The 25,104-nt window shown below is 35.1% G+C and overlaps 1 protein-coding gene across 1 annotated transcript in view; it reads left to right on the top strand.

Moving 5' to 3' along the window:
* The first annotated feature begins 5,670 nt into the window (after nt 1-5,670).
* The window catches only part of LOC134655377 (thrombospondin type-1 domain-containing protein 4-like), a 170,101-nt gene continuing 150,667 nt past the window's right edge, over nt 5,671-25,104 (top strand). Inside the window, exons 1-2 of the mRNA XM_063510831.1 lie at nt 5,671-5,828; nt 21,513-22,014. Coding sequence (XP_063366901.1) covers nt 21,974-22,014 — 41 coding nt within the window. The 5' untranslated portion in view covers nt 5,671-5,828; nt 21,513-21,973. The remainder of the gene's footprint in view (nt 5,829-21,512; nt 22,015-25,104) is intronic.

A 25,104-nucleotide genomic window follows, 5' to 3' on the forward strand; every position in this document is an offset into this window, starting at 1 on the left:
TCTCTGTAAAATCTAAAACTTTCGGCATGATTATTGCAGTCTAATAATAATTCACACGAAACTAGACAAAGCAATGTTTACATTGTCAACTATCATAGAGGGTAGATGTTGTCTATTATTAAAATTGTTGCCATTGCTAGAAATTAGTACCAATAAATTTCCGTAACATGGCGCACCCTCAATAGATCCTGGTTCACCTATACAGCAAGAAGGTTATTAGCGGATTAATGTCGCTGATTGGTAGTTATTGACATTATATGCATTTCATCTACACTTAGCTGTGTACGTTAGTGTAATAGAGACAGGCTCTGTAAACGTATCGTCTTATTTAAATGTCGCCTACATTTTATTATAATTGTGTATGTGTGCTAATTTGGCCCGAGAATTTGAACGGTAATGTTCCCAAAGGCGGTTTCCAGTTATATGCTTTCACTGAGCAATAACGACTGGACATTTCGAAACATCCTCAAAATTAATTCCGCACGCTACCTGTAGTGCCCACACTACTCCCACTTTAATTGATCCCGGTTTCTATCCGAACATGTTCATTGCAAAATTAAGCTTTCCGTCAAGCTTTCTAACCACTCACATGCTTTTGGTAGCTATAGCTACCAGCTGTCACCCTTATTTTATAATAATAATAGAGGTCACTGAAAAATATATTATCAAATCATGTGAGTGCCACATCTTACAACGCAAATCGAGACAGACTTTATAGGGTCATTCTCTCATTTCGTGCAAATCGGTGAGATTCTCTCGATTTGTAATTTTTGTTTTAAATGGTAAACTTTTGAGTTTCGTCAATTTGTGGATTCATTTATTAACATTTTTCTGCTAAAGGCACCTTTGTAACGTTATTACTTTTCATTTAATAAGGCTACTGGTAATGAACTACGCGCTGGTAATGAATTCGGCCGAGATGGTAATTTTATCAGTGGACGGTAATGAAACAAACTTATGAAATCGAACATATTCTATGTATATAAGTATGTATTTATCTATATACGTATGTATATCGTCGCCTAACACCCATAGTACAAGCTTTGCTTAGTTTGGGGCTAGGTTGATCTGTGTAAGATGTCCCCCAATATTTATTTATTTATTTATTTATTATTTATATAAAAAACTGTATTTCAAGAAAATTAACACCAATTAAAATCAACAATATTAAAAACATGTGTCTTAAGCACTGCGGAGATGATCAAACCGACTTGACATACACTTGGAGTTGACAATCTCAACTTATAATGTTCAAGCTAGATGGTACATTCACCATTTACTTATCATCATTATAAGTCGAGATTGTTAACCCCAAGTGTTTGTTAAGTCGGTTTGATCATCTGCGCACCATATCACATTAAACATAGTTTTCAAATTTTCAAAAATTAGCATAGACAAAATATATTTAAATCATTCGCGTTTTGTACCTATGTAGTTTTTTTTTATCGTTTTAACCCTATAGTGTGGGGTGTCGTCGGATAGGTCTTTAAAAATAAATAGGAGTTTGCAAACAACATTTTTTGATAAAGTCAATCAATTCGGAAATAATAATTTAGAAAGAATAAAAAACGGTTATTCATTCTAACTTTTGAAAAATCGATCCAAAAAATATGGAAAAAAATCATAAAAATAGTGCTTAATAAACTCATTCAAACAAAATTAAAGCGAACTTGATAAGTTAAGCCGTTTATGAGTTATCGCTAAAAGTCTTCCCTTCTTATTTTATTTAAAAGCCTGGCAAACCTTATTTGTGACCGGATTTTCGCAAGCAACCCTATAACCACATAATAGTGACCGGAAAAAGATAGGCAACCTAGTTGATTTATATTGTACAAGTTGTATACATTCCATTGGAACTTATTTCGTTTGTCAGACAGATCGGTGAAATTTAAAGAAAAAAAATTTTTTTTTTCAAAAAATAATTAAACATAGTTTTTACCATATTTCTTTAAGCAACCCTATTTATTTATGTTCAGGAATATATTTTCTTTCATAATATGTAAGTTTCATCCGTCAGACATATCGGTGAAGGTCGACCATCTTAGACTACAAAGGCTCCCCGGTTGGGCTCCCCTATTATCATATACAGTTTTAAATGTTTATAACAACGTAATATTTATAATAACTAAGCCTCTTTCCATTAAATGCACTGCCTCGAATATATTATCATTACCTTCTTAAGTCATTCATTACCTTTCCCAGTAAAATTAGAAGGAAAAGAAGTGAATGAAACCGATATGAATGAAGTTTTGGAAGTTTTTGTCGCCTACATCAGTTGGCATCAGACCTTAATTTTGCAGAATAAACCATCTGAAAGGGGACACTAAAACACTTCATTACGTATAATTATAATAATGTACACTTGCTACTTACTGTATAAATCACGCGATGGCGATGAAGACTAACGAGAACCACACTCCTTCCCGACCCGAGAGATCGTATATATTTTCGCTAACAGCGGCACACGGGCGTCTGCTACGAGATCACGCGGCCAACTGACTGACGAACAATGTGTTGCATCGGCGGTAGGCGCTATATACCCTCGCTATATAGCAAAATATAGCTAATCTATTTCTCGCGTCGGTAATGAAGAAATTACTTGAACCATACACTTATAAGGCTGTATAGTTTTTATTATTTATTTCTAGCTTCTAATATTATACGATTTAAAACATAACTAAATAAGTCATTTATTAAACAAACAACGAATTTTCTATTTGTAGTATCTTAAGGTTAAAATGTAGGTCAAAGTTATATCTTCACGCGTTACATGTAGAGATGAATGAAAAATTTGGGTGTTAATTGTACATATAAAGAAAATACATATCTTTTTAGAATTGTTCATTGGAGAGACATATACTTTAGGCCCTATGTTACAACCTTGCATTAACAGATATTAGAAAACGCCACCACATTTTTGGTAAATTTCCGAAAACACCGATTTGCACGAAATGCGAAAACGACCCTATAGTGTTCCACTACTGAGCAAAGGCCTCCGCTTGTTTCCACCACTCACGGCCTGGCCACGACATTGCGCGACTGCATGGGAACGAAAGGTCCGATCACTGTGTCTCGCTCCAACCTATGGTTGTCGCCTTAGCCGAAGCCAGTCGCGCAATGCCGTGGCTAGGCCGTCCGCCCTGTCATTTGTATTTTCCCACCATTCCGAGTAGAATGCGTCCAAGTCGTTCCGCTATTTTCCTTTTTGGTCTGTACTGTACTCCGATGGCCATCTGTCCCGTAGGTCCCTACACTACCTCTTTCTAATTAGTATTTACTATTCAAAGGGACGGGAGTTGCTATGTAGCGAGACTCGCGACTTGACAGCTGATTACCTCTGCTGTTAGCTGTACAGAGAGTTAAAAAAGAGTTAAAGTTAGGTACGGTCGAATTCACAAACATATTTACAGGCCAACATTCCAAAGACCATTATATAGGTAATGTCATCAAATAAGAGTGTGTTCGCCTGGGGGAATACTTTTGAAACAATAGTTTGTTTTGTACTCGATCCTATTTCCGGGTGCTTGAGGTAGACATTGTAGACAAATAATTCCTTACACCTGTTCATTCTAAAGCTCAGGGGCCTTTTCTCTTAACAGTTAACAAGGCGAAAGTTTATTAAGACAGGGGGCGAGAAATTCTTGACCCTTTACAACTTGTCAGCCTATTGTGGTTGGGGTGTGAAATGTGTCGATAGGTAAAATAGAAAAAAATATCAATAGCAGTAACTACAACTAGTCGGCTTCTATATTAAAAGTTGCATCCATATGCTGACTTTAAGTTGTTTGTATAACAACATAACAAAGTAATTAATAAAAGTAATTTCATTTAGAAATAGTCATTTGCCTCCTCATTTTTTACAAGTTAAAGATTGGCTGAAGTTATGACTGATATTGAAACTATAAAACTGCTTCTTGGACAACAGTAGTAAGAGTGCGATGTCAAAATGTGACGTAAAATCTCGTCATAAATAGCGAATGTTATGGCAGAATGAGATCTCGCCGCGTCTCGGAAATGACGTACGACATTGATAGATCGACGGAAGTGAACTTCAATCGCTTCAGACAGCGTATTTTTATACGAATATTATAGACTATTTATAAGATTCGCCAGACATTGGGTCTGATGTATTGGATGGGCGCTTAGGCGATTATAAAGGATGAGTTTTATGAGATAGTCAGCAAACGAGCAGACGAGCCGCCAGATGGGAAGCGGTTACTGCACAGCACCGTCGCCTATGAACGTAAGCAACATCGGAGAAGCCTTTTATTCATTGCCGACCCTTGACAACACTGCATACTCGCATCTTGAAGAACCTCATATCATTATAGTGCAAAGGAAATTCCTCAGGAGGTCTGTAACTAAATCTTCACTCCATATTTTGCGAATACAATTATTGTTAGTTACATCGCCCACCTCCATCAACACTGCAACAGTAGGTAATGCTGGCTACGGCCGACATTCGAAAAAGTATTGCCATATGAAAAAGCTGAAGATCCTGAGAAAAATCCGGACATTTCCCTTAAAATCCTGACATTTCCTAGACGATCTTTTCACCCAAAATAAATTCATCATTCCAAAAAAATTCGTGAGCTACTATTAGCCCCATAACTCGTCACCATATGCTATAGGTAGCTAGTGTAGCTACAGCATGACCTTTTCCCTTTCCTTCGCCCAACTCCACACTTTTAGCTGACTTCTAGTGGTTAGTTGAGGTTTCTAAAAACACTGTCACTAGCCAAGTCCGCCCTCAATCCTGGCCAAGGACTAAAAATATACAAGTATGGCAGGGGAAATCCTGACGTATGGCAACCCTATTTGTAATACTGTCCTACGCTAAATAGAAGTGACGCTAATATGCTCTATCTATACACTACGAGTGGATTGAAGCCTTAACCACAAATTGTCTTAATTTGAAGTCAGAGACATGATGAGGATTCTCCCCTCGCGATCTGTATGATATTAACTGTTTTAAATGGAACCATCCACCAATTAATTATCGGGATAATAGAAGTAATTAAATTAAGATAAGGGAGATAACACAATGCTTAGACATTATTACCTAAAATGCGTCCGTATCTTATTTTTATGTTATAAAAAAAATTGTTTTATTAAGGATGACTCACGTTAGACCGGGCCGTGTCCGGGCCGGAGCTTCCGGCACTTACTTTTCTATGACACGACAGGTGATCACGTGATGCTTTCCATAGAAAACGATGCGCCGGAAGCTCCGGCCTGGACACGGCCCGGTCTAAGGTGAGTCAACCTTTACTCTGATTACATTAAAATCAGTCAAACGTTTGTATTTTATTTTGACAGCCCTTTAATTACACGGATAAGACTACTGTATCGTTTAAAATTTAGAAAAAATAACAATACAACTTAGTCCAAAAACTTCCTATAGTATCAAATTAAGAAGTTAATAATATGACTTCTTTTCTGTCTGTTACACTTTGAATAGGTAATAAATCACTGAAGATGAATTTAAGAGAATCATAATAGATTACAACCAATGTCGAACTGTAAAAGAAAAACGACACGTTCAAAAACACTCACACGCGCAACTGAACACGAGGGAACAATTTACATTCAGTAAAAATCTACTAGAGGTTTTCATTACAGCAGGAGGTACGTCTGTTACACTCCGTACAGTATTCCGTACGACGCGCCTATGCAAGGACGTATCAGTCGCCCGGCGAGCGCGCGGGAAAACATCGCGAACTTTTTAAAAGTTACGAATCATAGACTACTTATACAAGTATACAGCCAGTGTTCCATGACACGTGTTAATGGTACTGAATGATTTTTAGTGAACAGAGAGAACAGAGGTTTGTTTTTTATAATAATTTTACCTATCTATCTCTAATCTAATCTATCATATTATTATGAATGAAACACGTGAAATTTAATATCAATAGATGCACTTTTTTAACATGCACATTTTTTAAAACAATTTAACATGAATTAAAAATAATAATTTAAGTTACGAACAGTTACCTACTCATAGAGCGGCATATATCATAAATACTGAACTTATGTCCATAATAAATAACAATACAGTCACAATTTTATTGTTCTAATAATCATACAGAAATAGAAACTATTGAAAGCTAATCCGTTATTTTGAATAGCGCACTCGAGAATCGTGCCCGTCCTTGTATTGAAAAGCGTTTTAAAACAATTAATTCTCAACCCAGTTTCATTAACCTAGTATAAGTTCAATATGGTAACAAATGCGTACTACCATTACGCGCATTTTAAACTATTGTTACTTGTTAAAGTGTTAGTTGTAAGCAATGAAATTTTTATGTAACCAAACCATTAACAGGTAGCTAGGTGAATAACCTCTGATACTAACAAGGTATTTAAATAAGAAGTTTGCATAGTGATGGATGATGCCATTTGTGTCAAACAGGGGATTAAAGTTTTTGTAACTTTTTTTTATTCAATAATGGACCTCGCGTCGTTTAAGCCCACGTCTAAAGTCTATTATGTTTATGTATATATTTATTTATATGTATGTATTCATATTAATATGTATTATATATGTGTATTTATATTAGAATGTAGGCTAAAGGTTTTAATTATTTACTTGGGTAATAATTGAACCATAATTTACTTTTCTGTACATGTGTTCGTTTGTCTGTCATTTTCATTTGTCTACTCTCAATTGCTCAAAGGTTGACTGGAAGAGATCCCTTATAGGGACAAGTTCGCCTTTGTACATTGTATACTTTCTTTTAATTGTATCTTAACCTGTCTTATGTACAATAAAGTGTTTACATACATAAAGTCTAATGAAGAGAGGCAATTTGTTAAATAAATAGGTTATGCCTACTGAGTTTACTAGAGCGACCAAAAAAAAATGTTATAAAGGTTGGGTATGTGAATTTTTGAGAATACTTTGATGTACTAATTATAATCTAAATATTTTTTTATTACATGTACATACCTACATGTCACGTCACGTCATACGTTTAAGTCAATTTTGTCCTATTATTGACCAATATGCAAAAGTTACACAAATACTGAAACAACAAAACTGTTACGATTTCCATGAAAATGATTATTGTGATCAGTAATTAGGTTTTTCCAGAGTTCAACACGAAATTTTAATAAAGCATTACCGTTTATAAGTAGGTACTATTAAGTAAAGCAGTAATTCTCAGAAAACAATACAGGTCATGGATTATATATTCTGTCCCATACGCCAATGTTAGTTTAGTGAGATGAAGTTACCAAATAATTACGTTTTACAGCTTCATGACGCAAACGTTGGACACACATCGCCATAAAACTGTCACTAGTTTCAAAAAGCATCATCTCTACCCCATTCTCATGGCAACTTATGTCTTTCTGGCCTAGGACGGCAAAGTGTCCTGCGCGTCCCGATAAGCTCTATTATCGGATGTTTTAACGGGCCAGAATCGTGTGACTTTTCCATTGGGCGTGCATGTAGGCCGTTGGTGATAGTGCGTTGAAAACTGCACTTTTATTAGCGTGCGTAATTCTGCACGTTACGGTTTGCATGTGTGATAAAAATACGCGTATGCGATAACCAACATACCCCTATTACGTGTGCCAGACTTTGATATTAGTTATACCTAAAAACTTATCACAAAACCTTTATTAACCCGCCAACATTATTAGTAATAAATATTAGGCTAATATAATATCAAACATATTTAATGTTATAGGGACGACAAGTAACGACACCTTGAAAGGGTACGTAATCTTGGCGTTAAAAGGGTTAAAGTTTCATAGTTTCAAATCGTATGACAATAAATACAACAACTGGAACTTTACCTCAAAAAACAACTATACCTACTTTTTTTAAATTTAGCAGATACATTTTATCAATCACCTTTTGAGCGGGACATATTACACGGAGCAGAAAAACAGACTTACCTGCAACGTTGATAATATAGAGAAAGGCCAATTAGTTGTTAAGATTCCTTCACACGACGCCGATTTAATTGAAACTCTCCAGCCCTGTCTAAATACGGTGTGAGGTTGGCAGCATCTTAGTTTCTCTTTTATAATAGCACTCAGGTAGGATGGTACTAATGCAGGATGGTGTCGGTAGAGTAATAAAAATATTACCACCACCATTTTAAAATGCGAACTGGGCATTTTCGCGAGAAGAGATACAAGCAACTTTTTTTCTAAAATAGGTACCTAAATTTAATGTTTTCAAAAAAAATCGTCCCAAATTTTATTTTTCCAATCCGTATTCGTATATCCATATTTCAAACACTTTGTACTGCGGTTACAAAATAGAGAGTACCAAAGTAAAATTACTTACTGAAAATTTTGATACATTTTTTTCTCCTACCTTTTTTCTCCTAGATTTAAAGACCTTGTTATTCTGAGTAGGAAAAATATTAAATTTACCTACCTTAGAAAAAAAGTTGATTACTTAGATCTCTTCTCGCGAAAATGCCCAACTAAAGCAGCGAGAATAACCTACATTTTTTCTACTGATTTATATAATTTTAATGGTAATAAGCAGTTTATACGACAACGGCAGCAGCGTAAGCAGTTTATACAGTTTTTACTCACTTGAATTTTTAGTCGCTATATAATATCGATGGTAATAAGCAGTAATAAAATTAAGCGCGTTTTGGTACCTACACATTTTATTAATCAACCTGCTATATAATGTTTCATAGATCGTAGAAAAACTAGTAGGTAAATTGCTACAAAAAAAATATTTATTGTTTACCGCGTCTGACATGAATAAAGTTTAAAAGGGTAAAGAAAAAAAACTAAAAAAATGTACGTGCTACAAATATTTGGATTTATGTACCTATATTATTATGTTATTATTAGCCATTAATTATTGTAGTGGAATTGCAAAAGTATATTATTTGTACTTTTATAATTTGTGTTCCTTACATAAGTATTCACCTTTTGAAAACTTTCTCTGACAGCGCATGCATAAAATGCTAGACTGAACAAAGAACTTAGAAACCTAGGTCACTAAAACTGCATTAACAAAGCACTAACATGTAACTATACATAGAATTAACGTTTTCCTCATTTATATTCCTATTTACAGTTGACAAGCTACTTTTTGTATTGTTTCTTCATGTGTGGTCACCGCGGTTACTTTTATTTTTGACAAAAAATTTATACTTTCAGAAAATTTTGTACTTTAAACTCAATAGTGTAAAGTGCACATTGGTTTGGAATAATTCTTTTTATAAACGTCTTACATAGTTGCTGACAGTAATTGGATAGTAGCCAACTAGTAACTACAGCAATTAAGAAAAAATCCACTATAACGAAGGCGAAGTCTCAATAAAGGTGCTCGATTGGTTCAGCAGCAGTTTTTAGGGTTCCGTAGCCAAATGGCAAAAAACGGAACCCTTATAGATTCGTCATGTCTGTCTGTCTGTCTGTCTGTCTGTCTGTCTGTCTGTCCGTCTGTCCGTCTGTCCGTCTGTCCGTCTGTCTGTCCGTCCGTATGTCACAGCCACTTTTCTCCGAAACTATAAGAACTATACTGTTGAAACTTGGTAAGTAGATGTATTCTGTGAACCGCATTAAGATTTTCACACAAAAATAGAAAAAAACAATAAATTTTTGGGGTTCCCCATACTTCGAACTGAAACTCGAAAAATTTTTTTTCATCAAACCCATACGTGTGGGGTATCTATGGATAGGTCTTCAAAAATGATATTGAGGTTTCTAATATCATTTTTTTCTAAACTGAATAGTTTGCGCGAGAGACACTTCCAAAGTGGTAAAATGTGTGTCCCCCCCCCCTGTAACTTCTAAAATAAGAGAATCATAATACTAAAAAAAATATATGATGTACATTACCATGTAAACTTCCACCGAAAATTGGTTTGAACGAGATCTAGTAAGTAGTTTTTTTTTATACGTCATAAATCGCCTAAATACGGAACCCTTCATGGGCGAGTCCGACTCGCACTTGGCCGCTTTTGTTATAGAGGTATCGTATACCTTTAAACGAGCAATTCTTGTACATCTCCGAAACGGCTCTAACGATTTCGATGAAATTTGCTATACGGGGGTTTTCGGGGGTGAAAAATCGATATAGCATTTTTAAGTTTTTATGTTTTCTGAGCAAAGCTCGGTCTCCCAGATATTATTTATTATTTCTCCATTTTAGTAAAGCTTCTGGTATTAACGTTTTATAATATGTATTTTTTTTTTGTTTTGAGCGGGCAGTTCCTATAGATTTCAGTTTTCAGCGACTCAAGAGCTTAAAACAAAAAATCGCAGAGTAGAAAGTTTATACACAAAACTTATACTCGCTCTAGGTAGGTATTTTCTTTTTATATCAATTTCCAGCAACGGAAGCTAGTACATACTAAGACTTAGATGTATGTTACTTGAATGTACATGTCAAATTTCACGATATTTCAAAATGTCGTTTTGAAATGAGAGCGTATCTTCAATTGTATGGCGGCGGCTAGGTTCATTTAACTTAAAAATAAAAATTATTATCGCGTCAACATCACGCTAGACAAGCTTGTATTGCTTATTTCACGCGATCTATTTACACTCTTGGGTTACCATGATAACCTAATTATTACGTTATCTGTTAGTAACACAGACAAGACATCCTCTAGACTGAGCATAGTAACGCTACCCCCTCTGCCACTTATACGGTAGTTTTACTCCATCTTCGAGTCAATCCCGTGCCGTGATTGGTCCGTGTCTTTGAACGGACCAATCACGGCACGGGATTCGCTCACCTCGTCCCCCCGCACCCCCGTATTTTTGGAAGCATCGGTTTCATGAAATAATTGCTCTAAACTCCGTCTAGAGGATTCCTAGTCTATGGTTAGTAATATTGTCTTTAGCACGCCGCTACGATTACGACAGATTGTGAATGAAACATCGTGGTTGGGGACGGATGTTCGAATATGGACCTTGACCCATGGAGATATGTTTCATTATTGTTTGATCACATCGGAACAAATTGTAGCCTGTTTATTTGCCGAGTGCCAAATAACCAAATGTTATTTTTAATAGTTTAATTTTAATAATAAGACGGTTTTAATATCGTAGTAGGTGGGGGAGAGGGGGGCAGCCTAGTACACTTTTTACATTAATGGTCATAGTTCAAAATATTACCTACAGAAACCTGTTTTAAGTCTCTACACAACAACCTACGTTATTAACCTATGTAATTACTACATTTCCACAATTATATAAAGCTAAAGATAAAAGTACAAATTAGATTTTTGCAACTCAAGGAATAATGTTCGATACTGCCCCAAGAGGGGGTGGCTTTGAACTTACGTTGGGCAGATTTGAAATATGGGCTGTAAAGGCAACAATATCGAGATATCCGTGTTTTTTTTTATCTGTACTTAGTACAGTTTGTCACTAAAAATAATCGAGTTAACATTTTAATTGTATAATTTGCAGTTACAACAAAGATGGGCTAGTTTTGTACATTAATGTTTTTTGGAGTGTTCAAAGGTGCCTCAGTGGGGGTACCTTTGAAAAGTATTGAAATCTTACTAAAGCTACCCCCTTGAGGCAGTTTTGCAAATACCATTGTTAAAATCTACCACAATAATGTTTTGAACAGCGGATTAAAATATGAGTATTTATTATATTTTGGTTAAATCAATAAATTGCAATTTTATAATTATTTATATTACACTAATTTAATATTTTGTATTGTAAATACAGAATTCTAATAAATATTTTATCAAACATAGACTAAACGTAATAAGCACTGCACTTAGGTAGTTCATGGAATTTTGGTAAATGCATTATTAGCATTTACTAAAATATTATTAGGTACTGGTTCAATTTAGGTACTTACCTCCATGTCAGTTAATATCGGGGCAGATATGAACATTTCTTATAGCTGGGGTAGTTTTGAACAGACTGCTAATCAAAACTGCCTCCTATTTTTTTTTTCAAAACTACCCCAACCCCTATTTAAAAAGAATATACGTCGTTATTTTCCAGAAACATTACAAATTCTGATTATTCATCCTTCGTCACTAAACAGAATAGATTGTTCTATCTAATAAATTAAGTTTCACTTACCACTTCCTTCAAATACAGCCTGAGAAACCTTACAAATCTGCACAAATACCGCTAACGGGTAGCATCGAAAACAAACTAAGCTACTTGTTCGTTCATGTTCTGTCAAACGTCAAATTTGTCAGGTGACAGTTGTGTGGGTCAATGTTGCAAGCCCTAAATATGGGTTTGGATCATTATCGCATCAAAAATAAATTTTTAAACGCAGTTGTTCTAAGCTGCCTCCAGTGATAGCTGCCCCCCTCTCCCCTAAATTATTTCAATACCAAATGGACGCATGATTCCCAACTGCGTAAAATTCGAAGGTAAGAATGAAATTTCAAATGTTTTATGCAGGTATTTCGTCAATCCGTCGGATTTATTAATATTTATTCGTATTTATTTCATTAAATTATTTATTTTCTTTTCCTTTTGTAAATATTATTGTCTCAATAAACTCATTTTAATAATAAGACTGTATTTTTTTAATATATTTTCTAGAAGAAGTACGCAGGTAATTATAAGATTTGATGTAGTTATTTTTATTTTTGTAAACGCGACCTGCATAGTTTCTTGCGCCGGTACGGGCCGTGCTATTATATAATCGTTGCCGCGTGTGGTATGTTTTTGAAATTCATAAGTGAATTGTAAAATGCCTTTCACTTTCATTTTGGAACCTTTAACCCCATGTTAAAGTTAATGTTTACGAGTGCGTACGTCGCGCATTGTCGCATCAACGCTTCAGTTAGAACAATAGCTACCTAACAAACATGACACATTTTCACAAATCACACTTCGCATAATCAATTTTATTGTATCATGAAAACACGATAAGGTTATCGATCTGCCATAATCGGTCACTGATACCCGCCTGACTCACTACACATTAATATTAAAAAATATATAGAAGTGATCGATTCCCAGTAAAGATACGACCTTTTATTTTACACAGATTGGTGTGAATAGCAGGTACAAGCGAACACGTTGTTTATGCAAGTATTTGTTTCTTTATGTTATGAGGCAAAAAGCAGTTATTCGAAATTAGAAGCGGTACAATTTTGAACCTTATGTAAAGGCCCTAAATAAGCTAAAGGGCGTACTTCGTATATCATAAAAAAGCTTCAAAAAGGGTATCCCTGTATGGCATATGGCTTATTATGTTAAGTTCGCTTTCATTCTATATCATATTTTACTGTTTTAGTTTTAATAACTATAAATTCAAACATAGTTATTGTTGGGGCCCACTCTGTATTTTTCACCTTTCATTTACAAGTATTTTTGCATAGAATGTTCAGAAAGTTGCATCAGGTTAGATAAGATTAGATAGGTAAACAAGTGTGAAATTTTATAAACAACAAGTATAATTATCTTTATTTTATATAAGTATTATTTTATTCACGTCCGACTTAATGTTCAACATCGTAGTTCCAAAATGGGTGAGTGAACTATTTTTTTTTATTAACTGTGATAAGTTGATTACATTAGGAATACCTCGTAAAATTTTGGTTTTATTTAGTATATTCCTGGTATTGTACATACATATTATTATTTAAAAGTTATTACTCCTGTCGCATCACTCACAATACCACAAAATCGGTTGTTCATTTTGACATAATTACTACATTTAGTTTGTGTATTTACCCAGCTGGCGCACTGAAGCACACATATTTCACACTTTAGAACACTTGACAATAGACAAGTTGACACCATTTCTTTATAATTTCGGTCATGGTAAATATTTTTGAGTTGGTAGGTAGGTATTGATAAATTTCTAATTAAACTATAACGTGATGAAATATTATTAATTAATGGAGTCAGGGCCACCTCCAACTACCGTCCACGACGACGACGATAAACTAAACTAACTCCTTGTAAATGTCTAATTCTCCTACTTATTGCATGCAATGATAGACTATCAGAATTTTGACGATCGCGAAAGCACTCAAGTCCAACAAATAACTGGCGGAGGGTCTGGGATGTACCTGTACCTAGTGCTGCATTTTGTATTTCGCAGCCATACATAATCACTGCCAGGTCTGATCCGACTTCGAATGTTAGCAGATATTTTTCGAAACAATCTGATTTGTCATTGTAACTGTTGGTTTAACTGCAGCGCCATCTGAGTTACGTTTTGCGAGTTTAACCGTATTTCTAGTTAATTCTTTGATTATCAGATTATCAGTGTGATGTAATCTTATACAGCGTGTTAAGTAAACAAGTTACGAATAAACCTAGAGAAAAGCTAACGTAATATGAGATGAGTAGAGACGTGCGGGATCAACTAATAGAACTACTTGTAATTCACATCTTTGCAACACAATGCAATTGGTAGATTACCGAACGTCTCTTGTCATCACCATCTCTTATATGTCTAACCTAAAAAAAGTTAAGAAGTTAGCAGGGTGTCTTAGGAACAGATCAAATGTCGGGTAGTATTAAGTCACCTTAAAACCCCATAGTCATCTAAAATTGGCTACTAGCACAAACTTGTTAACATTATGTCGTGCAGCCCTTACCTACAATACAAGTAATGAGTTATTACATGTGCCATTGTGCACTTATGTGCTATTGTGTGAAGGCAATTCTAGGCTTCATCACTTGTGTGACTAGTAATGTGGCACTCAAGCCGTCAATTCTTGCTAAAGTGGCTAGTAATAGGGCTTTTGCACGATGAATAAAATTTGTTTTGCAGAAGTTATGTCTCAATTATGACACAACGCGTACAATAACTAAATCAAAATGTGCATAGTTGTTACCTGACTGCTACATGCTGCTTACACAGTAGTTCATTTCATTTAAATTTTGATTCAGGGACCAACACCCCATTATGAATACCTTATACCTACATGCTTATTAAATCTATAAAATGAAAACTAAACATTTTTATAAATAGTATTTAAAGTAAGACGTAAAAAATTAAACTTGCATGTACTTATTTATACATACCAACGCAAAATACAAGCTTCCTAAAGCATACAAATTGCCGTGGAGTCCCTCCTAGGTACGCTTTGAGTAATATTAGTGACACTGATATACAAATATTATTATCGGCACACTCAAACATTCGAGAAAATAAGTAATTCATAATTTTTATAAAAAGAAATTCTGAATTCATACAATTACCCGTAAACAGACAACCTTGACCCCTCAATAGAAAGCATGACAACGAAAAAATAAAACAAAACAGAAACACAAAATTCAATTACATAATCTTCTAATTCAAACTAATTCGATATGTGTAATAAATGATACGTCACTGATACAGTCGATGTAAAAAACAAGTGAAGATTTATGATTGATACAGTGAACGAAGTTAGGGTGTTCAAAACTATGAGAGAAATTTATTAAGACAAATACTCAAGTGCTTCCGAACACATAAACAATGTGGGAAGATTAAAAACGTGTCAATATACAAATTGAAACGTCAGTAAAGTTGATTTGTTATCTCGCCTTGAGGTCGAGTTAGTACTAGTTAAATGCATGTAAATAAATTGGACCAGATATCTTCCATGGCATCTACTATATTTGAATTACCAATGCGAGCAATATCTCTATTATAATTGCTTAATATATTAAATTACTAACAGTTTGTACAGTGTTAATAGGTTTATGCATCTTTGTTCCTAGTTGCAACATTGTATAATGAAATGTTTTTTTTTATTTAGAACATCCTCATAATTTTATGATATTAGGTATTCATTGCGCTAGATTTGGTCACATTTTTTTATCTTCTTTCAAAAATGCCTGATTTGAAAAGTTAATTGTGTTTTCGTTCGGGTTTTCTTGACTGTTATTGAAAGATATAGGTACTATATCAAAGAGAAATCAGACATTTATGTCAAGTCGGTGGTCCACATTTCAGTGCTTACTAAAACATCAACTTTATGATCTTCATTATAAAATGCGTGGGAGTTCAAATGGCTTTCATTTTCATTTTCTTCGCTAAACGGACTGTAGGGTCCAAAACGTTATACGAGATCAGATATGCAGATGTCATAAAAATATTATAAAATCGTATTTGGATCCATTTCTACAATGGATTATCATAATTACCTACTTCTGACCACAAATTGTTTTGTCATGTTAGTCAGATTCAATTCATTATTTGAACTTTATTAATTAATTATAATTTATGCAGATGCGTATTAATTATCATATTATAATCAGTTCATCAGAACAACAGTAAATTTTCGGATACGGTTTGATATTCGAATTCATGATGACCTATTTTATTTTAATCCTACACCTAGATTGTGGGTGACATACTCAGAACCTAATCAGAACTAGGATAATAATCATAATAGTTCTAATAAGAGAATCATAAAATCACAATAAGACAAACTATTTAGTTTACACCACAAATTTTCTATTTAAACTATTTAACCCTTACATTACCGTTGAAAATGGCGTCAATATCGCAGATTACGAAAGCGGTCTAATCCAGGAATAGTATCCCAACGCTATCAAGTTGTCGTGTCAGCTGTCGGATCGGATCGTCTGCGCGCCGTCAGCTGACGCAGACCACCTATCCGACATACGGAGTAACGTTTTGAAAAGCATGGAATTAGACCTAGGTTTTGTTTTGTAACTTCCATATACGAGTACATACTACAAATGATCCAGTGATTTTTAAGTGGTTATCATCATCATTGGCCACAGCATCTTTGCAGGTGATAGTTGCAGCGACTAAAGAGGTATTTTGAGGTGGTAGTCTACAGCCTACATCGACTGCGATGACTGTATAGACCATGAGTGGTTAAACAAGTAAAAAAAATCACTTACTTAAAATATCTTCCCGTTAAATAATACCTTCTATGACAGGCCATGGTATGCCATAAAACTTGCACAATATCAGCTAAAAGGCATTATTTTACCCGGCAACCACAGGCATAGAAGTGGCTTATTAAAAACATGTAACATGGTCCAAAGGTACCTACAATTAAAGTTTAACACATTCAGTGCGTTACGGGAAGCATTTGGCCGTATTAGACTTTCCGCCGGTGCGGCAGCTACTTATCTGCGCTTGTCTTACGCCCGGTGCGGCGGTGGTTAAAACTCCCATAAAATTAAGGGTTTTGAAAAATGCCTATATGTTTTGGAATTTTATACAGATCCGCGGGCGCCGGCAGCTGTAGGTATATACACAAGGATATAGTCTATTGATCAGAATGACTTTTAGTTCAAATCGATAACATTCCAGGTCTGTAGGGACCTTTTAAGTCAGGACATGGTACGGGAAAATGTAGGTCGTGCCGCAAATTTGGCTTTCTCAATACGGGAAGTATATGACTCGTAACGCACTGGCAGTAAGTTTGGGTTTCGCGCTGCCGCACCGATTGTGTTAATCATGATCTTTGTATGTACTTAAACCTCCGTGACATTTTAATTAACATCATAAATTGTCATTGTCGCATATGTATTATAATTATGAGCTTCAGATATTATTAGAGTGAGTGTGTCCTTCGAGTAAATATTAAAAACATGATCTAAATATTACAGTGTTTCAAAGCGATAATTATTGCAGTAGGTATTTATAAATCAATTGATACAATAAGACTGACTATCAAATCACGTTTAAAACCCGGCCAAGTGCGAGTCGGACTCGCGCACCATAAACAAATATCGAGCCAAAACAAGCAAAAAAAGGTCACCCATCCAAGTACTGACCCCGCCCGACGTTGCTTAACTTCGGTCAAAAATCACGTTTGTTGTATGGGAGCCCCACTTAAATCTTTATTTTATTCTGTTTTTAGTATTTGTTGTTATAGCGGCAACAGAAATACATCATCTGTGAAAATTTCAACTGTCTAGCTATCACGGTTCGTGAGATACAGCCTGGTGACAGACGGACGGACGGACGGACGGACGGACGGACGGACGGACAGCGGAGTCTTAGTAATAGGGTCCCGTTTTTACCCTTTGGGTACGGAACCCTAAAAATGAACAATAGATTCGATTGTTAGTTTTTATACAGGCAAAGCACTGACTTAATATAAAAGAATTAGACACACAAAGCAGAACAAAAACGTCAACAAATGTGGATCCCAATGACGTTTCGCACCATTTGCATTGATGATAAAAACGCTTACGTTAATTTTGAGTCAAGATAAATGTTTCGTACAGAAAAGAGCTTAATGTCGTAAGCATTAAGTGTCAAATTTGCAAACATAAGTACCAACACTGTTAAAAAAATTAGTCCGATGGCACTAAACGTAACGTATTTACGTCAAACAACGTCAAACGAGAATAATGAACGAATGGAGTCACTTTGGTACACTTTAATAGGTATTACTGTACAGAAAAACCAATTGAAGTAATAAATAAAACAAATTTAATTTAATCGGGAGCTCAAATAAAATTAAATCGTGGTTCAAATTCAAACAAATTTAATTTTTAATAAGTAAGTATACATCTTTAAATACTAATTTCTTTGAAATAAATTCAACTTATTAAATAAAATAACTGTGTATTTTAGATCTACATTTACTCATCGCACGGGTGCACGGGGACATTTATATGTAGGTACTGATTGGATTTTTTTTATAAAGTCCATACTTTATAAAAAAATCCTGTGGTTGTTACTGTGTTCAGACAGGTTTAGCATTTACAGTTAGTCGATATAAGCCCTTATTGGTGGTGTATATGTCGGAAACAGGGAAATGGGCCGAACACACAACTGCCGTTTTGCCTTGTTTAAAACTGCATCACCCCTATCTCTTGCTATAATTAAATAGCAGTCCACTTTGCAAGTCGCATAAGTTTTCTTGGAAATTTTGAATTTAAACATAATATTATTCCTTACGAATTCCATATAAAAATATAAAAAAATATTGACCTCACATCGACTCATTAGATTTTTGTTTCTGACATCCCTTCTTTGGTACTAACAAATTAATTTATTCAAAACCATATAATTACCACCAGATTACATAAATTATGTAATGCTATCCAAAGAACTAACCGAAAGAAATACATTCCATCCTTTTTCCTTGTTTTATCATTGTTATTTTTACATATTTTAACGGCACATTTCGTAATTGTTGACAACTTCACATTTGAGCGTTTCAAACAAGACTAAACGAAAAAGTAACGCGTGATCTGTTTTAACGTTACTTTTGTGGGGCCATTTTTTGCGGCTGATTGGGTATCCAGTTCTTTATTCTATATCAATGAGGCAAAGTAATAAATTGTTTTTTTTTTGCATTTATGAGTCAATCGAACGTCTATTAAGTAGGTAGCTACTGTTCACTGACATGGTATAATTACGGTTGTTTTTCGAGTGGGCTTTTTACTGTTAAACCTTCGATCGACACGAATTCTATGGAAACAAAAACGCTTATAAGTGTTACATTATATTTCATATGGGTAGCAATGGTATTAGGTGTGTGTTATTATTGAATATGACAAAAAATGGATAGGTATAGGTACAATCATTTATATAAGTATATTTCATGTAGAATATACCTACATATACTTCACAATACAACAGCATTTTACAGAATTTAGGTTTCATTTAATAGAATGACGGTAAAAAATGGTTTAGGGCTCCATTAATATTTACCTTATCAAGTTATCACCGAGTTGTAAAAATAAACACACCTACATATTTATGTATTCTCGTGCATACGAGTTTAAAGAAAATTTAGTCAATATAATATGTATTTAAAACACACGTTTTGAACACATATTAACTCACATTTATAGACGGGTCTAACGCGAAGGTAATTGAATAAATTGCGCGTTAGACCCGTCTATAAATGTTAGTTAATTTAGTCAATGTTTCTACTTAATCAAATCCAAATGAAGTGAGTCGCAATTAGAACAGTGACAATTATAATAAAAAAAAATGTTTACTGCCAATTCGCTATATCGCCATCTATACCTGTTAGAAGAAATAACTTACAGTCAATTGAGAAAAACTTTTCTAAGGTAAAAAGCGGTAATAAAATAATAAAATGGAATGCTGTAGTCACGCTTTGGTTTAATGTTTCCGCTAGACCACGGCAACGAAGTCTTCCGGTCGCCAACCACTTAAACTAGGATACGCTGGTTGCCATTAAATGTAATTAACTCCAAACAGTTCTATGAAGCTGTGGAATGTGTTCTAGTTGCTTTTTTATTGATTGTCATATGAAATAATAATTTTACTGTGCTCGAGTAAAGGCAAAATACATGTACTGTAAAACAAGTTAATTTTAAGTATGGATAACATCATAATAATCCAGATAAAAAAAACATTTAGGTCTCTACCAATCTGAAGTACTTAACGTTACTAATCTACCAACGAATACCTAACTCTTAGTCTAAAATTCGTGATCGATCCCTCTTGTCTGTTCGGAAGAGTCGTGGAATGTATTTGGGCCCCATACATTCCACGACTCTTCCCTTTCCGCACAGACTCTATACGACATTTTTTAGTTTATTTAAAACATTTTATTTTTGACGTCAATACACCAAATACGCGCCAAGGCACTGGAAAAAACACTGCGAAAAATTACCGAAGCCATTCTTTGACCTTTTCTATGTCTTTGAACCGCCTGTTTCTTTTCCTGGGAACATTAGCGCCATCATCAGTCAAAGGGCCCAAAATCGTTGGTAGTTTATCGTAACCTATCTACAAGATCCGATTAAGATCACCTGCGCGCTGACATAACTGGCCAGTTACATCCATGCACGATTTATAAACTGTTATTTGTTTCATGTCAGGATTTGATCGATCATTGGCAGTTCTTGAGTTTATTTTTTTATTTATAGCCGCGGCGTGCGCACTCGTTCCTAATCAGCCAGTCGTTTAAAGTGAAGCCACTTTTGTTAGGGACTAGACTTTTCTTTATATTTTTAGTGTAATGCGTTTTTAAAAAACCTTATTTAATATTATAATAAAGATTACATTAAACCGAACTGAAATGAATGACAGAAGTACGTTTAAATTAATTAGAACATTATAACTGTGTAGTAGGCAATTTTTGCTTCTTATTACTACATAATATATTAGCCTTTTTCCTGCACATATAAAATGTAGGTGAATGATATAAATACCGTTAATGAAAATGCCTATTTATACTGCCGTTTGTATAATTTGAGTGAAGTGATACGGTAAAAAACAAGATACGCTAGACATCAGTGTCCAATCCAGATACGCATGATAACCAGGACTACTCAAATGTATCGCAATCAGCTCCAAACGTCGATTTCCTTATCGCTCTCGTACCGCCATCATCCCATCAGGAAATTCCTATGCAAATGTACGTTATCAGGATATCTATGAGTCTAGTAAAAGTGTAGGGTGTAAAAATATATAAGTATTTAGAGCGTTTAATTTTTCAAAACAATTTCTTACAAAATTACAAATTTATGGATTTAGGTAAATATTTCATTACAATAATCGTCGCTATATCCCTTGTTTACTAACAAAGTAATAAAAATACCACTAACGTTTTCAAATCTACATGAAATCTATGAATAATTCTCCCCGTTTCCCTTCCTTGCAGATCGTTCCCGAATGAATATTGAGCTCAGAAACGGAGCCAGGATGACATCGCATGAAGATGAAGACAAATAGAAACACATTCCCTAATGGGAAACCAGAACAGTTGAAACACAACAAGAAACTTTTACATTTACGCGGACTATAAAATATAAGAATGACTTGATTCTTATAGTTTTTCCGCGTGGTTCCGGTGTCGTGATCCAAATTCTAATAACAGTCAATTCACGTTATCATCCGACCAGATCAGAATTTTTTTGGGTGCACCCAAAAGTACTTGATTAAAGGTTTTTCATAACAATAGTTTCGCCTATTCAAATATTGACAGTCCATAAAAACTTTACAATTTACCAAAGTTCAATCAACTATAAAGTGCTAAATCGGCGTATGACTCAGTGTTTTTTAGACGTGCCATTGAAATAGTGATACACTGTTATGGTGATACATTTGTGAAACCGTGCCAACATGGCTTGTAAGGGGGCCCTTCTGTTCTGCGTCTTTGTAATGTAAGTACCGAAATACGTGTTATTTTAGAGTCGATTTGACAGTTTACTTTTGGCAAGTCGCTTTTCATGGTGCGTGATGAAATTAGAATATTTCAGTTCGTGCTTTGAAAGCTCTTTCGAATCATGATATTTTGTCCTAAGACAGATATTTTGTGTTTTATTTTTTAAATTTGCAAATATATATATTTTAATTCATATAGTCGTGCGGATTGGCCGTTTCACAATTTTGGATTTTGATACCTATTATAACCAAAAATTAAAACCAAATCTCAACGGGACAAGCCCATAACCTATACGCAACCTATATTCAGAAGTAGGTGGACAATTAATAGACCTATTAATCTACTTATATTTATTTCTACGACAGCATGGATATGCAAGTCACGCGCTCTAAAAAATATACGTAGAGTCAAGGTAAAAAAATATCGACACGGACAAATTACCAAAAACATGTACACACTATCTTAATGAATAGGTAATAAGGTCCTGTGTACGTATTTTAGGCACTTTGTCCGTATCGATATTTAATACCTTGTAAATATACAATTACTACACTTCCATAGACGTTTACTGCAAATCCTTATTTATTTATCAGATTAACGTTTTAATTCCTCAGTGTTTAGCGCAGTTAATTTGAATTGCATAACTGCGTGGTGATATTTATGAATGACTCGGACCGTGTTGTTGTGGGCGGCCCGGATCGGCGGGTCCGATTCTGTGTCAACACCAAGAAATTATAAATTTATGGAGTCACAGATTTTGTACGTATGTCCTCAATCATCATAACCCAAGACCTCTTGTCGGTGGAATCGCCAATCCTTTCTTTCTTTTTATTACTTTATAGGGAACGTGCATGAACTGTAGGGGGCAGCACAGGAACCCCCTGTTTATTGGCGAAAAGTATTGTCAAGTTTAAACTTCCAACTATACCTACAATTGACAAGAAAACGTACGTGACCTGTAGAGGGCAGCACTTGCTTTGGTGTCAATGTACAGTTTATGTTTCCCATTCCTGAATGGGAAACATAAACGTTATATATGGAATGTTATATTCTGATAAACATAAACAAAAAATGCCATCTTGTGGCCTGCCACAAGATGGCATTTTTTGTTTATGTTTATCACATACTCTTTAATTCATTTGGGTTGTCATATACCTATCTAATAGTATAAAGGAAGACTCACGTCAGACCGGACCGGGGCCGGGCCGGAGCTTCCGGTGCTTCATTTTCTATGGAAAGCACCACGTGATCACCGATGAGCCGTCATAGACAATGACACAAGCCGAAACTACGCGGGTTCAAAAATACGACGAAACGTGCCAAGAAAAGATATGCACTGCCTTTTGCCCTTTGTCTTGTCTTGGCGGGGGCACGGCCGTGCCCCCAGATGTCGTACGCCTCGACCCGGGCTGAGTGCCTACCGCGAACCACGTTCGACGTGTTGCCTCTCTGTCGCACTTGTAAATTCGTACGTAAGTGTGACAGGGAGGTAACACGTCGAACGTGGTTCGCGGTAGGCCCTCTGGGCCCGGTCTAGTGTGAGTCATCCTTAAGACTGTATGATTATGTTGTGACAAAATTCATGTTCATTCCATGTCATTACATTACTAGCTCTACCGAGTCCCATTCACACTTTCCAACTTTTACGCTCATTACCATGAAGGGTGCCTGCATTGCTCAAATGTATTTATTGCCCTGTTTGAATCAATTGTGTAACCCGACAGAACGCATAAATAATTGCCCATTTAGATAATCGTTACTTTGCTAAACTAGATAAAGATTGAACAGGTGATTACGTTGACAAGGTTGCTTATTGGTGACGGACTGACGGTCAACGGATTAGGTACAAATGTTTAGTCAATTGAAGTTATTTGTTACTTCCAATACTAGCGGTAAACTTGTTAAATCGTAATTACTTAGTAAAATATGAGAAAATAGCTTTACTTTCCACAACTAGCAAAACATATTGTTTAGCACAGGCTGCGACAAAAGTTTAGTTTTGTAAATTTCATTTGGAACCGTTTCTTATAAAATAAAAGTTAAAACTAAATTTTAGAAAAAGGCAGTTCTATCTAGCCGATGGTCTGGGCTAGTGGGTTGTGACCCTGCCTGTTAGCCGCGGTCCTGGGTTCGAATCCTGGTAAGGGAATTTATTTGTTTGATTCACACTGATATTTGTTCCTGAGTCTTGGGTGTTTTCTATGTATTTATGTATTTGTATATTATAATATATATCGTTGTCTGAGTACCTACAACACAAACCTTCTTGAGCTTACTGTGGGACTTAGTTAATCTGTGTAAGAATGTCCTATAATATTTATGTATTTATCTTCAATCGGTTGCGTCGTTCAAGGAGAGGTTAAAGAAGCTATGGTTATCTGATCTGACTGATTAATTTGTATATATTTCTATTGTATAGTTGCTTTATATCTTTCTAATTCTTTCAAATTTTTAGTGTATTTTCCCCATTCCTTTTTGTGTAATATATGTATGTTTATCCTATACATTTTGTATGTATTTATATTCTTTATCTTTCTGGTACCTTGTTGTACATTTTGCTGCATTTGTCACCCTCTTTTCACTTTCTCCTCTCATCTACTCAAAGGTTAACTGGAAGAGATCCCTTAAAGGGATAAGTTCGCCTTTGTACTTCTTACTAATTGTATGTTATTTTTAATATGTATTTTTGTACAATAAAGAGTTTACTACTACTACTACTACTACTTATCTTCACAGTATTACAGTAGCAGTATGTAATGTCGTATCTCTATAAAAAAAAACTACTATTCCGAAAAGCGCAACTACGATCGGAATGATGTAATTGAATGAAATCAGCTTCATTAAGATTTAGTGCTTTCGGTTACCGCGCCCACTGTGTTGTCATCAGATTTACTAGGTTTAAGTACTCGCCGATTCAATCGCGATTCCCAAATAGCACAATGACTTGACAAATGACTGTCGCTGTTCGAGGAGCATGGTAATTGATTACGTATCCTGTACATTTGGCTCCATTCACGAATAGTTGTTGGAATTGGATGGAGTTGTCTCCGGCTTTTGTGAATTGCACTGGGCAATGTTAAATAGGTAA

The sequence above is a fragment of the Cydia amplana genome, chromosome 16 (assembly GCF_948474715.1).
Source record: "Cydia amplana chromosome 16, ilCydAmpl1.1, whole genome shotgun sequence".
NCBI classification, from domain to species: domain Eukaryota; kingdom Metazoa; phylum Arthropoda; class Insecta; order Lepidoptera; family Tortricidae; genus Cydia; species Cydia amplana.